The sequence below is a fragment of the Pelodiscus sinensis genome, chromosome 21 (genome assembly GCF_052426305.1).
Source record: "Pelodiscus sinensis isolate ZL-2025 chromosome 21, ASM5242630v1, whole genome shotgun sequence".
Lineage (NCBI taxonomy): Eukaryota > Metazoa > Chordata > Testudines > Trionychidae > Pelodiscus > Pelodiscus sinensis.
This window is the reverse complement of record NC_143072.1, coordinates 868,788-884,217: the sequence shown is the minus strand read 5'-3', so window position 1 is coordinate 884,217 and position 15,430 is coordinate 868,788. Positions and strand designations below refer to the sequence as shown.

The window sequence follows — 15,430 nt, the reverse complement described above, 5'->3', positions numbered from 1 at the left end:
TAACGGGCTTCTTATTCCGGAATACTAAACCCTCATTTCACGAGGAATAACACCTATTTTGAAACAGTTATTTCAGGAGTGATTATTTCAAAATCACTTATTTAGAAATAGTTTCCTGGTGTAGACATACCTGTAGATGTTCTGTGCCTTAGAGATGCTCAATGGGGGAATCCCTCTTTCTCTGGAGCAGGTTAAGGAGATAACCTCTGCATGGTGCCTTGGACATGAAGGGTGCTGAATGACTGATGATCATCATTAAAACTCCAGTGCTTTCTAATACCTCAGCACAAAGGAAAAACACCCTAGAGCACTAATAATAATAATGCTAAGCGTTTTGCAGCCATAGATCGTCATATACTTTGCATGTGGTGAGCATTTCGTTACTTTCTTTGGCCGTGGCTACTGCCATTTTCCACCTTTGCCAAGTTGCATGCAAAGGTGAGAACTATACCTCCCCAGCATTGCATTGTTTTTTACCACCTTGGCTAGCCTGGTCTGAGCAAGCTGAACAGTTGGGGGTCCAGGTATGACCTAAGGGGCTGTGAGTGGCATGAACTTTCCTGGGTGCAGTGCTCTATCTAACACTGCTGGCTCTGAGAATGGAGCTGGGATTAGCTGGGTTCCTGCCTAGGTATTTGCCTACACTGTCAGCACTACAGCTGCATGGCTCCGGAGCACTAGCGTGTAAACATTAAAGCCATGGAAGGGGTTCTCTGTGACTGCAGTCATCCACCTTGCCGCTAGCTAGGCTGCGGGGAGGGAGAATTCCTCGGGCACCCTGTTTCCGGGAAGGGGGGGAGGTAAAGGGGTTAGAATTTGAAGCACAGAACACTAGAACCGGAAGGGACCTCGAGAGATCAAGTCCAGTCCCGGGCCAGTCTGAATAGTGGCAGGGCAGAATGAACCCTCCTGTGGGCCCGTAGCCCGAGGGGGGGAGCCCGAGGCACTAGCAGGCCCAGGGCTGCAGGCCGGCTCCCGGGCGACCCTACAATAACAGGGCCTGGCGCGCTCATGAATATTCATAGGGCCCGTCCGTAGCCCGCCCAGCCTGGTGAATATTCATACATGCAAATCAGCGGCCCCGTCGCCAGGGCGTCATCAGCGGGGCCGGGCGGGCCCAGGCGCTGCCGGCAGAGGCCGCAGATGGCGGCGCCCTCGGCCCCGCGGCCGCCCCGGCCCCGCAAGGAGCCGCAGCCGCTGGTCATCCCCCGGAGCGCGGCCGAGGAGCAGCGGCTGCGGCTGGAGCGGCTCATGAAGAACCCGGTGAGCCCCCCCCCCCCCCCCCTACGGGCCCCCCCCCCCCCCCCCCCCGCCGGCCCCCCCCCCCCCCGCTAGCCCCCCCCCCCGGGCCCCCCCCCCCCCCCCCGCCTGGCCCGGGCCCCCCCCCCCCCCGCCTGGCCCGGGCCCCCCCCCCCCCCGCCGGCCCGGGCCCCCCCCCCCCCGCCCCCCCCCCCGGATACTGATAGCCCCCCCCCCCCCGCCCCCCCCCCCCCGGGCCCCCCCCCCCCCCCCCGGCCCGGGCCCCCCCCCCCCCCCCCCCGGCCCCCCCCCCCCCCGGATACTGAGCCCCCGGCCCGCCCCCCCCCCCCCTGAGCCCCCCCCGGGCCCCCCGGATACTGAGCCCCCCCCCCCCCCCCCGGGCCCCCGGCCCCCCCCCCCCCGGACTGAGCCCCCCCCCCCCCGCCCCCCCCCCGGCCCGGGCCCCCCCCCCCCCCCCCGGCCCGGGCCCCCCCCCCCCCGGATACTGAGCCCCCCCCCCCCCCCCCCCCCCGGCCCGCCCCCGGCCCGGGCCCCCCCCCCCCCCGGATACTGAGCCCCCCCCCCCCCCCCCGGCCCGCCCCCCCCCCCCCCCCTGAGCCCCGCCCCCCCCCCCCCCCCGGGGCCCGGCCCCCCCCCCCCCCCGGATACTGAGCCCCCCCCCCCCCCCCCGGCCCGGCCCCCCCCCCCCCCCCGGATACTGAGCCCCCCCCCCCCCCCCCGGCCCGGGCCCCCCCCGGCCTGGGCCCCCCCCCCCCCCGGGCCCCCCGGCCCGGCCTGGCCCCCCCCCCTGGCCCGGCCCGGCCCGCCCCCCCCCGGATACTGAGCCCCCCCCCCGGCCCGCCCCCCCCCCGGGGCCCCCCCCCCCCCCCCCCCCGGGCCCGGCCCCCCCCCGGCCCGGGCCCCCCGGATACTGAGCCCCCCCCGGCCCGGCCCCCCCCGCCGGGCCCCCCCCGGCCCGGGCCCCCCGGATACTGAGCCCCCCCCCCGGCCCCCGCCCCTGGGCCCCCCGGATACTGAGCCCCCCCGGCCCCCCCCGATACCGAGCCCCCCCGGCCCCCCCGCTGGCCCCCCGGCCCCCCCCGATACTGAGCCCCCCCGGCCTGGCCCGGGCCCCCCGGATACTGAGCCCCCCCCCCCCCGGCCTGGCCCGGGCCCCCCGATACTGAGCCCCCCCCCGGCCCCCCGGCCCCCCCCGCTACAGCCCCCCCGGCCCCCCGCCCCCCCCCCCCCCCGCTACGGGCCCCCCGGATACTGAGCCCGCCCGGCCCCTCCCGCTACGGGCCCCCTGGCCTGGTCCCTCAATGCTGAGCCCCCCACCTGCTACAGGGCCCCAGGCTTGGTCCCCCCTTTCCTGGACCCCTGATACGAGCCCCTGCCCTGCGCCAGCCAGCCCCTGAATTGGACCCTTCCTCCTCTGCCTGGGACCGAGCCCTAGATCTGTGCCCCTTCCTCCCCCCGACTGGTCTCCTGGCGTGACAATCCTTGGGACTGACCCGTGGCACCTCTCTAGTGCTGGGCTCCTGGACCGACCTGGTGCTGTTCCCTCAGCTCCATCCTGGACTCCTGTGATTCCCCTCTGGGAGTGGGTCCCGTTCTTGCCCTTGGGGCAACCCAAAGCGTCCTCTCCCAATTGATACCACCCCCAGCTGCCCACCCTTTTCGTGCAATGACTGCCCTCCCGTGCCCCACCGATTGCTCCTTAGCACTGTCCGTCTCCTGCCCAGCCCAGCCCAGCCCAGCCCGTGTTCTGACACATCCTGGTTCCCTCTCTGCACCTGATTCCTCTTCCTTCTCTGGAGGAACCCCAGCCTCAGGACTGATCCTCCCTTCCTGTCACAACCCTTCCCCTCCCCCCCCCTCACAATCAAGCTCCCTTTCCTGACTGAGGACTGGTTCCACCTGGTACTGTCGCTTCCAGCTCTGTCCTAGGGCACCTGGATTCCTATGTGGGGAACTCATTCTCCTTCCTTGTCCAGGATACCCTAACCTCCTCTGCATTGATCTCCTCCCTTGGTGCCCTTTTCTCCAAACTGATCTTGCTCTCTATGATGGTGACCGAAACAAACCTCTTCAAGACTGGGTCGTCCTCAGGCCTGACCTCCCTCCTTGTGCTGGAGTCCTGGACCAAGCACCCTTTCTCCGGACTAATCCCCCTTTACCCTTTTTGCTGGGGTCCCCTTTGTGCATGGGGCACCCTGATTCTTCCCCTCTAGAGGACTGATTCTCTCATATCCTTTTCTAAGTGGCCCACTGTGGCTCCATACATCTTTTCCATCCATGTGTGGAATCATTTTTTATATGTGCAAAAGGATGCCACCAAGAGAAACAAAAACCTGCTTGTGGGCGCTCTCCCAATCACCTGAGCATTTGAATCTCTCCTGAGAAACCACACAAATGTACATCTCACAGAGAGCCCTGACCATAACCCTCCACTCTGTATGCTGGGAGGAATCCCAGATTCAGTGGGTGGGATGCAGTGGAGAAAGGAGGGCTGACACCGACCTCCAGTTCTCATTCTGGGAATAGGGATTTAAGAGTTTAAATGGTTAACCAATAACACGATGCTTATCGGCTACTGTTAATGATTGAACTCTGAAGGGGCAGCAGTTAAACTGTGTAACTGATAGAATTTTTATCAGGTGCCCAGTTAATATTTTTATTCAGTTTTTACATCCCTCTCTGGGGGTATCCCCTGACTCCTCTTCCTCCACTGAGGGAGAATTGCTGGCACAGTTATACTTCTTCTAAGGTCTGTGGTGACATGGAGAGATTCCACCATTGTGTGGATATCAACTTTTGATAATGTATTAACACTTCCGCTCTTCCCAGAGGAGATATTGATGGTTGGCTTATGTCTTATTGTAGGATAAGACTGTTCCAATCCCTGAAAAACTAAATGAATGGGCCCCACGCCCTCCCCCGGAATTTGTGAGAGATGTTATGGGTAAGGATGCTGTTCTTCTGATAACTCTAGAGCGAATGGCCTAACCTGAGATGAGTGTGTAATAAAGAGTAGTGCAAGTGCTCTTCTGCTGTCCACCTCTGGTAAGAAAAGAGCCTGGAATGTGAGTTGGGTGGCATTTTTCCAAATGGTCTTTTTATTAGTCTATATTAGTGGTGGGCAGCCTGCAGGCTGTGTGTGGCCCACTGGGGCTCCACCTGCAGCCCACAGACCCAAGTCTGCCCTGCTCCTCCAATATGCCTCTTGGAGCCCTGCACTTCCTACGCCTCCCGCCCCCTCCCTATTCCGAGCTGGAATGCCACAAATCATCTGTTTAGATCTGTTCCAGCTCTGGGAGGGAGGGGGAGAAGCAGGGATGGAGCGCAAATCAGGTGATTGGTGGTGCCCCGAATGTGCTGGGAGGGAGGTGGAGATGTAGGAAGTGGGGGGTGCTAGTGCCCCAGTATGCGAGTGGTGCCTCGGGGAGGAGGCAGATGGAGACCGCTGGGCTGCAGGCAGAACCCCGGTGGACTGCAGTCCACGGAGGTGAAGGAGGGCCACTTGTGCCTACTCTGTGGTTGCCCATCGCTGGTCTACGTTGTGGCTGATTATTTTCAGAGTATAATGTGAACAGCACCTAAGCCTCCCCAGAAAGCTTGTCTGCACTGTGTGGGTAGAGGCAAGTGCAGCAGTACTGATAGTGAGAAGGATCTGCCCTTCTCTGGGATTTCAAAGTGCTTTGGAAATGCAAATTCAGACTTCATAGCTCCTTCTGTGAGTGTATTATCCCTATGTCTCAGAAGGTGGGAAACTGAGATGCATAATAAACATCTGTGCTAGGATGTAAAATCCCCTTTAATTGGTTAACCGGTGGTAACAGCATATTTGCTGGGCAAACTTGTGATGGTCTTTACTTCCTACAATGTCTGTCAGCTATAGCCCATTGGCCTCCATGTGGGAGCATCTTAGATGTTAGCCTCTTAGTCATTTTAAAACAGGAATTTTGTCCAACTCGGTCTCCAAAGACAAGCCCCAGAGCTGCTGAGTCCTTGCAGAGCACACCAGACTCTGCTGCTGCACCATGGATCATTCCCTTTGCTCTCTGAGTAGCAGACTGTCTACTGACACCTGTGCCATTGGCAGGTTCTAGCGCTGGAGCCGGCAGTGGGGAATTCCATGTGTACCGACATCTGCGTCGGCGAGAGTACCAGAGGCAGGACTTTATGGATGCCATGGCTGAGAAAGTAAGTGGGCCCCTTATTGCAGTCCGTTGTCCGACTGCTCAGTGTTCATTGCATTTTTTTTTGAGTGAGAGAGAAATCGGATTCACTTCGAACTGGCTGGTTTTCCTAATATGGGATGTGTGGGGTCCAGGAAAACCTGCATTAACACAGCAGGCTTATTGCATAAGACCCGTGTCATTCTCTCTGTAGGGCAATGGTCACCAACTAGTAGCTCAGGATCTGACAGGTGATCTTGATTGGCTTGGCTGGGAGGCTATCAAGTGCTGGCATTTCAGTGTCCCCTCCTTGCACTGCCCTGCTGCTCCTGCCCAGAGCCTCAGCTGTCCCCCGGAAGCCTCCTGCTTGTTGTGCAGAGTGAGGGAGACAGGGGCACTGATGTCACTCTCCCCCTCCGCTGTACCCCATCTTCCCAGAGTGAGGAGGGCAGGGCCTCAGGAAAGGGGTGGGGTAGGGGGTATTTGTGTTTGTGGTAGATCCTGGACCGACTTAAATTCAAAAAGTGATCTTGTGCTTAAAAAAGTTAAAGACTACTGCTGTAGGGGATGACCTGGCTGGAGGTGGACTAAGCCAGAGCTCTTGTGCCCCTATTCCCAAATATGACTTTAAAATGCTTTAAAAATCAATAGAAACATGAGTAGATTCTTCCCAGTCAACAAAAGGAGCCACATTGGTTACTTGGTTTACAAAGACAGCATCAAAACAAACACTTGTTGAAGTCAGGAATCAAAAATTGCACACTCCTGAACTTGCACTTAAGTCCTGGACCTGCAATACTTTAGCACTGCTCTCCCACGGACCTTTGTCCCCATTTGATTCCCCCTCTCAGCAAATCTTTCAAATATTTGTATGGTGCTGCTGATATCTTCCATATAATTCCCTCATGTCTCTTATAGAACTTTATAGGGCCAAATCCTCAGGTTCTTGCTGTCTTCATGTTGATTAAGTCTCCACCCTTTTCCTCCTCCCCTCAGCTAAAGGTCTTGGAATGCGGCTTATGCTATTAAATTTTACGTACAACGTTATTCTTATCAGTACACACTTAATTTAAAAAAGCACCCACAGCAAACCCGCTGGCAAATCTCCCCACTGTGTCTGAGATCTCTCCCTACATTCATTTATATAATCACATTGTTTAAATTGTAACCAAAATATCACACAATCAATTACAGCAAAAACTAGATGACGAATACCAGAAGAAACTGGAGAAGAATAAGATGATTGCAGAGGAGCAAACAGCAAAACGCAGAAGGAAGCGGTAAGGGCAAATGCTCCTGGGAGACTGAGCACAGGAACGCTACATGCTTTATGATCTGCCCGTAGCTATGAACTGTGGCTCAATGCTGTCTTCCGCTGTCCAGATCTTTCAGCTCTGATTTCTGGCTACAAAGACCAGTTTCAAAAGTGTCTCCATTACACTTTTAAATGAGTATCTGTAGTGCTCGGAGCCAAGAACTTTTAAGTTGAGAAAATGACTGTGCATCTTGGGTATTTGCAGGGATATGAGTCTACAGGAAAAAGGCTGATGACTTTGTAGCTCAGTCTTCTGTGTAAGTCAACATGATTTATTCAGCTTATTGTTTTATGTGGATGTTCAGAAAGCCGTACCCATTTACATAGCAAAACGGATCTGTAGTCTATTTAAGTCACCAGTACTGAGTATGTGCTCTATATACCAGTAGTGAGTGAAAATATATTAAGTATATGGAACCACTGACTAATTAAAATGTTTAAAACCACATTATAACTGACTGCTATCCATCAGTATGTATAAGATTGACACTGCTAAATTCCTCCAGGAATTGAACAGGAATGATGGAGGCATGTGAATTTTGTACTGTTTAGTTCTATGCCTTTTAAAAACACCAGGGCAACTGAGAGGACTCAATTTTCAAAGATGTTGAGCCCTGACAGCTTCTGCTCACCACCACTGGAAGCCAGTTTTCAGGTTTCTAGTGACTGAAAGGTGCCACCTGTTGTTGAAAGGTCTGCAAAATTAGTTGTTTGTCTCAGTTAATGTATCTGAGCATAAGTATCCACATTGCCAACAGCCATGCCACTCTTGACTCTAACTGGTACCTTGTGAGCATCCTTCACATAAGGGCCAAGAAGAGAATAAGCCATGGAGAAGGAAATTCCATCCTGCTCCTACAGGTGTTCCCCACACCGATGGGGAGATGAGTCAGTAATAAATCAGTGTCCTTAGAGATAATTTTAAGTTAAAACCTTGTTCTTGATAACACCTTCCCTTTTTTTTTAAATGTTCAGCTTTAATCAGCTGACTTCACCTTTCTGTTTGCTTTTTGGGCTTTTTTTTACCTTGGATAATGAAAATAAATGAGTTGCGTTCATTTTTGTTTCATGTTCCATTTTTAGCTATTTTCCTGGGAGACTGGCAACCTCAGTTTGTACAGGAGCAGCCGAAAATGGAAGTTCCAAGATGGAATAAAAACAACTTGAATGTTTCTGTTGGTCTTGTTTTGTGAAACTTCACTCTCACTAAATGGAAAATTGAGCGGATTTGACCTGAATTTGTCAAGATTCAAGTGTCAAACCTGATAGCGACACCTCATCTAACACATTAAAATGTACAAAAAGATTTAAATGCTTCCATTTGCACCAACACAAGCATTTTTCTTGTTTTGCAGCCAGAAGTTAAAAGAGAAGAAACTGCTGGCTAAGAAAAGTAAACTTGATCAAAAGAAACCACAAGAGGGTCAGTGGAATTGAGTTTTCCCCTTTCTCAGGTCTCAGTTCTGCTCTGTAATACAAGGACAACAGCTGATTTTATATGTCCACTGCTGAGCCTGCAGTTTGTGTCTGTGTGGCAGAGGACAAGCTAGTCAAACTGAAAATTTCAGTGTAATTTTCAAAAGCCACGTGGAAATTCACTGAGAATGGGAGCTAGGCTAGTAAATCATGTGGGGTATGTTTGTGCAGCAGCCAGGGCAGACAGACATGCGTGTTCTGCTACAGCTGGTGCACTAACAGTATGGACATAACAGCTCAGACTTACCACCAGAATACAGACCAAGAGGGTTTGGATGGGGTGTGGACTCAGCCAATGCCACGGCCCATACTGCGGTATCCACGTTGCTCAAGATAGCAGGTTAAAACCAGCAGAATTAGTGCAGCTGTCTGGGCTGGGAAGCAACCTCCTTCCTACAACGTAGACATACCCGTAGGGTGCGGGGTGGGTGTGGGGTGGGGAACCTTTGGTGGTCTGCAACTTAATTTGATCCAGCCTGCAGCATGTCTCGGCACAGCAGGCCAAAATGCTAGCTTGCTCCACTGTGTAGGGCAGCTGCAGATCTCAGCACCCTCCCCATGGGGCTAGAGCGCTAGGAATGTAAGTGACTAGAGTCACTACTTGCTCCATCTCCCCTATCCCCCCGCTGCCTCTGCATCAGAGGCAGCAAGGGGGGGAGCAGGAACCGGTGCTGGGGGGAGCCATCTTAAAAACCAGTTCCTTCCACCATGGTGCAGGTGGGGGGCTAGGGAGGCAGATGTTCAGCAGTCCAGGACCTGGAAGGAGCCGGGACTGCTCAGTCCCAGCTCGAGCCAGGTCCCAGACCTACCCTTGCTGAGGCTCTGTTTAATGTAGTAGGAGCTGGGCTGCCTGCATGCCCGGCTCCTGCTACATTTAAACTGCAGAGCCACAGTGGGGCCCCTTACCGACTAATTATATAGTCAATGTTAATTGTATCGACTACACAATTAGTCAATTAACTGCCTCTTAACATCCTTTTAGAGCATGATGTATGCCAGGTTAACTCTGAGTGAGGGGTGGTGGCGTGTTTTTGTTTGGTTTTGCTTCCCATCTTGAGAGCAAGTGAGTAATGACAGTTTGGGAGGTTTTCTGCTTGTGTGTGGGCCCCCAACTGTGGGCCAGTGGTAGGGGTAGCCGGTTAACAGGTTACCTGGTAAGTATTGCCTTATTGGCATGCTTATTGGTGTAACTGGTTAGCTGGTGCTGGGCCCAGCTGGACCAGTGCCCCTGCCCACTACTCTAGTTCAGCTTGGCCCATGATGCTGTGGGAGCCACTTCGGCGATGCGATACCACCACCACCCGCAGTGTGATGCAGTAGATCTAGATTAACCTGTTAACATTTTAACTGGGATTTTTACATCCCTAGTCAGTGGCCCTGACCAAAAAAGGTTCCCCTGCCTGCCTTAGGTGCTTCTGAAAATGTTGCGCTTCGTTCAGAATATTGCTGACATACCCACTGATTCTGTTTGCTCCTTACATGCAGCAAAGTAAGTGTCTTCCTAAGGGGACAATGTGGCAACTACTTTGGCTCAGTGAAACTGAGGCCTTGTAGAATTAGAGTATTTTTTTTAAAAAAAAGGAATCCTAGAATACTGGAAGGGACCTCGAGGTCATCGAGTCCAGGCGCTTGCCTTCATGGCTGGACCCAGTACCATCTAGACCGTCCCTGATAGATGTCTATCTAACCTGCTCTTAAATATCTCCAGAGATGGAGATTCCACAAGCTCCCTAGGCAACTGGCAGGCTATGACTACACTGGCATGATTTTCCGGAAATGCTTTTAACGGAAAAGTTTTCCGTTAAAAGCATTTTCAGAAAATCACGTCTAGATTGGCAGGACGCTTTTCCGCAAAAGCACTTTTTGTGGAAAAGCGTCCGTGCCAATCTAGATGCGCTTTTCTGCAAAAAAAGCCCCGATCGCCATTTTAGCCATTGGGGCTTTTTTGAGGAAAACAGTACTGTGCAATGATTTGCGCAAAAGGGCTTTTGCCCGAACGGGAGCAGCACAGTATTTCCACAAGAACACTGAAGATCTTACATGAGATCGTCAGTGTTCTTGCAGCAATTCAGGTGGCCAGTGTAGACAGCTGACAAGTTTTTCCGCAAAAGCAGATGATTTTGCAGAAAAACTTGCCAGTCTAGACACAGCCGCAGTGTTTAACCATCCTGACAGTTAGGAAGTTTTTGCTATTATCCAACCTAAACCTCCCTTGCTGCTTGTTATATCCTCAGAGACCAAGGAGACCAATTTTTCTCCCTCCTCGTTGTGTGACACCTTTTAGATACCTGAAAACCACTATCATGTCCCCTCTCAATCTTCTCTTTTCCAAACTAAACAAGCCCAATTCTTTCAGTCTTCATTCATAGGTCATGTTCTCTAGACTTTTAATCATTCTTGTTGCTCTTCTCTGAGCCTTCTCCAATTTCTCCACATCTTTCTTGAAATTTGGTGTCCAGAACTGGACACAATACTCCAATTGAGGCTTAATCATCGCAGAGTAGAGCAGAAGAATGACTTCTCATGTCTTGCTCACCACACTCCTGTTAGTGCATCTGTGACCGAGCCGAGACAGACCTCTCGGTTGTCTTCTCCCCGGCCCGGCAAACTGTCCCGAACGTCCCACCACCTCACCCGTAGTTTTGTCCTTGACTGGCTTCCCTGGCCAGTCTGTCTATATTCCTCACGGCTCAATGCCCCTGCTCGGAGCATACTAGGGGGTCTGAAAAAAAGGGGGGGTTTCATCACTTCTCTTCCCCAGTCATGGGGTACTTGCTCCTCGGGGGAGGGGGGGGAGAGCAGGGCCCAGGCCTGCCCTCACTCACGGGCCCCAGCCCAGGGCCCTAAGGACGCGGACCCCTCTGGGTCCGGTCTGGCTGACGGGGGCGTCCCGCCGGAGCTTGTCAGCCCACAAACCTAGCACAGTCCTGCCCTGGGCTACTTCCCCCCCCCCCTTTTTTTTTTTAAGAAATAATTCAAGCCACAAAGTGCTGCTGTGTTATTACACAGGAAGTTGTTGAGGGCTATAGCAATGCTGACAGTGTTGCTGGATATGAGAGTTGGTTGGCATTTCTACCTACCTTTGACTTCATTTGTATTTCTGCTTTTAAAACACATGCTTATTTGACCCTGACATTTGCCAGCCTGTGATTTACTGAAAGAGGGAGTCAAACTAATCTTGGCCATGAGTCCTCTGAAACGACACTACAGATGGATTTAGTCCTGTGTTATCAGTTCACAAGTTTGTTGCTTGATCATGAGAGCAAAGTAAATTTCAGTGTCGCTTTTTTTCCCTAGTGTCCTGTTTAACTGGTTACATACTGGAGGAGGTGAAACAAAAAACAGGACTATGTAGCACTTAAAAGACTAACAAGATGGTTTATTAGGTGATGAGCTTTCGTGGGCCAGACCCACTTCCTCAGATTCGATCTGAGTAAGTGGGACTGACCCACGAAAGCTCATCACCTAATAAACCATCTTGTTAGTCTTTTAAGTGCTACGTCGTCCTGTTTTTTGTTTCAGCTCCACCAGACTAACTTGGCTACATTTCTATCACTGGAGGAGGTGGAATTGCTGTATCAATCTCTGGTGATGTGGAGACTTTCACCTCTAGGTTGTTAGTTTGAGCATCACAGCTGGCAGTAACTGGCAACCATCTTGGAAGTTTTGTCAAGCTATCAAGGTCCCTTCTGTCCTCTAGCGAGCGCCCTTCCAAAACAAGGGCCAGGGTGAAGCTATTGGTTACATTCTGTAGGGAAACTTCTTCTCTGAATTAATAGGACTTCAGTCTCGAGTACTGGGAGTCGCCTTCACTTTTTTTCACTTGAGGGTGTCTAATATCAAGCAACATCATGTAGTTTCACCACTTGGTGGCACCAAGCTACTGAAAAATAAATGCTGTGTATGAGGGTTGGCATTTGGGCTGAGCACAGTGTGTCCCAAACGAAATTACGGTGCAAGAGCTGGAGAGGGGGCGATAGGGAGGAGTTTTGAATCAAGGTCCCATTGCGCCCAAAGTTCCTCATGGGGGTTCTCGGAAATGGTCCTTCTCCACAGATTGAGACTTGGGTTGCTTTTCACATTCTCCCAAAGAACTCCATGTACTACTGAGCAAGGCCAAACCTGGCAATCGATTACTAGTCCCTGCATAGCAATAAAATAACTGTAAACTTGAGTGGGCGTTTACCTAGAGCAGGGGTGGGGAACTGACAGCCCAGGGGCCAGATGCAACCCCTGACTTACCTGGATCTGGCCCCCTGAGGCTCGCACTTCCACCCCAGCATTGGGGAGCCTGCGCTACCCACCCGCCATCCCAAAATCTACTAGCCTGGTCCCCCAAGCTCTGGTATGCGAGGGGAATGTGGGGAGCAACTGATTTTTTTTTTCTATGGGTCAGCAGCCCCTGACTCAAAAAAAAGTTTTTCACCGCTGACCTAGAGGTCTGAGAGGTGCTAGTAATAACTGGGAGCAATGGGATAAGATTAAGAAAATGAAGCTGTGAATATTGGATGAGGGCATATCCGAATAGAGAAATTGTTCACTTGTGCCTATGGTTTCACTTGGAACCCTATTGCATGGAGCCTTTAAAACTTATCAGGAGACGTTGGTAAATACATGGTAGGGAGCAATCCTGCAATCACACTTTAGGAATGGACAAGGTAGGTAACCTAATAAAATCTTCCTTTTCTAACTTCTGAAGTTTCCTTTCTGTTTAATATATTGGTGTGCACACTGTGTTACATGTAATCAGCACATTCTGCTTTCCTCCTTAGAGTCTGACCAATCTCAAGAGCCACAGACCAGTGAGGAAGAAGGGGAGGAGGAAGAGAAGGACGATGATGCAGAAGAGTCCAGCTTCGTGATGGGAAGATGATGCTAAAGCAGTGGCAGCTGGAAACAATGTTCATTGCTTTATGTTCAGGAACATGGAAGCTTTCATCGCAGCTGGGCAGAACCCATTAGCATATGTTGTACCTGCTTGACAGTGGAGGTGTGACCTTCACATCTGAGTCCCAAAGGCTTTTGGTAGAAGGCTGCCAAATAATTTTCATAACTGCTTGTATAACTGCTGTGCAGTCTGCTATACGGTTGCTCTGAGACAGCCACAAGCCTGTGTTACCCTAGAGTTCTTTCTAGCATGGCCCAAAGTGTTTTCTGGCTGAGATCTAAAACATATCCATCAACATTTAGGGCAGATTCTACCCCAAAGGCTGGGTACACAACTTCCTTTGAAATCAGTAGGAATGGGATATATGTTCCCGAGGGCAGAATTTAGCCCGAAGCAAGATTGGTCTGGGCTCAAACTTCCCTACACTGTGAGTGTTTTTCAATTTGGGGTTTTGTATTGGGCCCATCTATAACCGAAATCAATCGGTTTCTGTTGCTAGACAGGTGTGAGCGACTTAAACAGAGGATTCGTTTTTTATTGCTCAAATGTGCCCTATCCGTTTCTTTTAAATTTTTCTATTAATAAAAAGGGAATGTCTGATGTCCTGTCTGCTCTTACTTGAATGTGATTTAATAAGAATCTCTTGCTTGCTGTGGGTGTGGTTTTTTTTTTAAGCTAGACTGAAGAGTTTTTAAAGGGCATGAAGAATAATTTGTTTCATCAGAGGGGAAAGCTTGTGAAATTCCAGGAAATTCTTAAAGGAGAAATACTTGCCTCCTGGCAGTGCTGTGCTATCTCAGCCATGTTTGGATTAAGGGACATAGAGATCAGTAGTGGTTTTGTCACTTAAGTTGGAGATAACAGATGTGAGACTGTACAGAGCTGCTGCGTATACTGTGCGTTTAATTTTTTGGTAGGAGGAACTATTGTTCCTCATTTTTTCAGATGAAAGTAGGTGTCACTAATGTCAGACATCAGAGCTACTAACTTAAGGGGGAGCAGCATCACTATCAGGCAGTGAATCTTGTGTTGCTCTATGAAACGTTTTGCAGTGCTGGGACACGCATAGTCTTAAAGACAGTCTTGGGGGCGGTCTGTGCAAAAATGCCCAACACAGTGCAGCGTCAGGGTTACTTAGCCTCCGTCTCAGTTAAACTAAAACGGAAGCCTATTGTGTCCATTGCCCATAGCCTGGATTGAAGAAAATAACGACTACTTTTTAACTTAGAAGTGCTGATCGTTTTTTAATGCTTTCAGTCCAGAAGAGATTTCCCCCCTTTCAGGCTGTGATAAAATGTTAAATAACCTAAGAAAATAGTAAAAGAAGGTGAGACCATTAGATCAGCTTGATACTGCTGCCTAAAACTAGTTGTGGTGTTTGAACAAGTTAATGCTTCTCTATAAAGTTATTTGCGTTGTGGGAAAACTGACTTTTGTCACGTGCTAGAGGCGTTTAGTTTTTTTCTATTTCTCTAGGGTTAGATCCCTTTCCTTAATGGCCTCCGGCAGGGTAACATCTCCTTCAGTGGTGGAAAGCTGCATTGTATTCTTTGGAGTTCATCATTGCTATAAATGCTCTTTTGTTCTTTGTACACTCTTGCCTACTCCCAATGTGGGGAGTAGGATTGAAGAGACTGACTGACTCCCTGACCAATGAGATAAGGGTGTGTGAGGAAATATATTTTATTGGACTAACTTCTGTTGCTGAGAGGGAAAAACTTTTGCACTGACAGTGCTCTTCAGGGCTGGGAAGTATGTTCCCGGTAAGCTGTGTGCTTGTGCAACTGCTCAGGAGAGATTCGGTGCTGCCTGGCTGATTAGCAGAGCTCTCACAGCTTGGTTTTATGTTTCTATTGATGGTGCCCTTTCACATGTGCATTGGTGCATATTAAAATTTTTCTGCACACGGACAGAAAAAAATCCACACAAGGATGGAGAAGATTAGAGGGGACATTAACTCGGAGTGTCACAGCTAAATAGGAGGCAGAAAAGATTGTTTAGCCTTTGTAGGCAGCAATGTATATTTCAAGGGACCATTCAAGGTGACAGGACATGTCAACACCAGAGGTAGGTGGGTGGGAGGAAGGAAGTGAGGGAAGGTGAAAAAGCAGCTCGGATGGGGCAGAGTGGCTGTTGTGGTGAGCTATAATTCCTGTGCACCTATCCAGTCCATGATTTGTAGTGTCTAGCAAAGTTATTTAAATTCCCTGGCTCGTTCTTTGAAGATGATCTGCCAGCTTTCCTTTATGAATAAGGACCCATGGATGACAGGGTGTGTTTATCTTTTTTCATTGTCTTGTGAGCCCATGCAAGAGTGGAGTGATTGGCTTC

At 51.2% G+C, this 15,430-nt stretch overlaps 1 protein-coding gene across 2 annotated transcripts; it reads left to right on the top strand.

Moving 5' to 3' along the window:
• The first annotated feature begins 909 nt into the window (after positions 1 to 909).
• Positions 910 to 13,699, top strand: PRKRIP1 (PRKR interacting protein 1). Of its 2 annotated transcripts, XM_075904412.2 has the most exons (6): positions 915 to 1,263; positions 4,126 to 4,204; positions 5,345 to 5,445; positions 6,615 to 6,700; positions 8,091 to 8,158; positions 12,984 to 13,699. In XM_075904412.2, exons 1-6 carry the CDS (start codon positions 1,066 to 1,068, stop codon positions 13,082 to 13,084), a joined length of 633 nt encoding a protein of 210 aa, XP_075760527.2. In that variant the 5' UTR covers positions 915 to 1,065; the 3' UTR covers positions 13,085 to 13,699. The 2 variants fall into 2 exon arrangements, with proteins under 2 accessions (XP_075760528.2, XP_075760527.2); XM_075904413.2 differs by lacking the exons at positions 8,091 to 8,158; positions 12,984 to 13,699 and adding an exon at positions 7,819 to 7,907 and having other exon boundaries at positions 910 to 1,263.
• The last annotated feature ends 1,731 nt before the right edge of the window (positions 13,700 to 15,430 follow it).

Bases quoted from the DNA above. Each gene is read 5' to 3' on its own strand.
- PRKRIP1 (XM_075904412.2), top strand. From the start codon at position 1,066: ATGCAAATCAGCGGCCCCGTCGCCAGGGCGTCATCAGCGGGGCCGGGC. The intron at 4,205-5,344 runs GTAAGGATGCTG...TGCCATTGGCAG, and splicing joins ATTTGTGAGAGATGTTATGG to GTTCTAGCGCTGGAGCCGGC. The intron at 5,446-6,614 runs GTAAGTGGGCCC...AATCAATTACAG, and splicing joins TGGATGCCATGGCTGAGAAA to CAAAAACTAGATGACGAATA.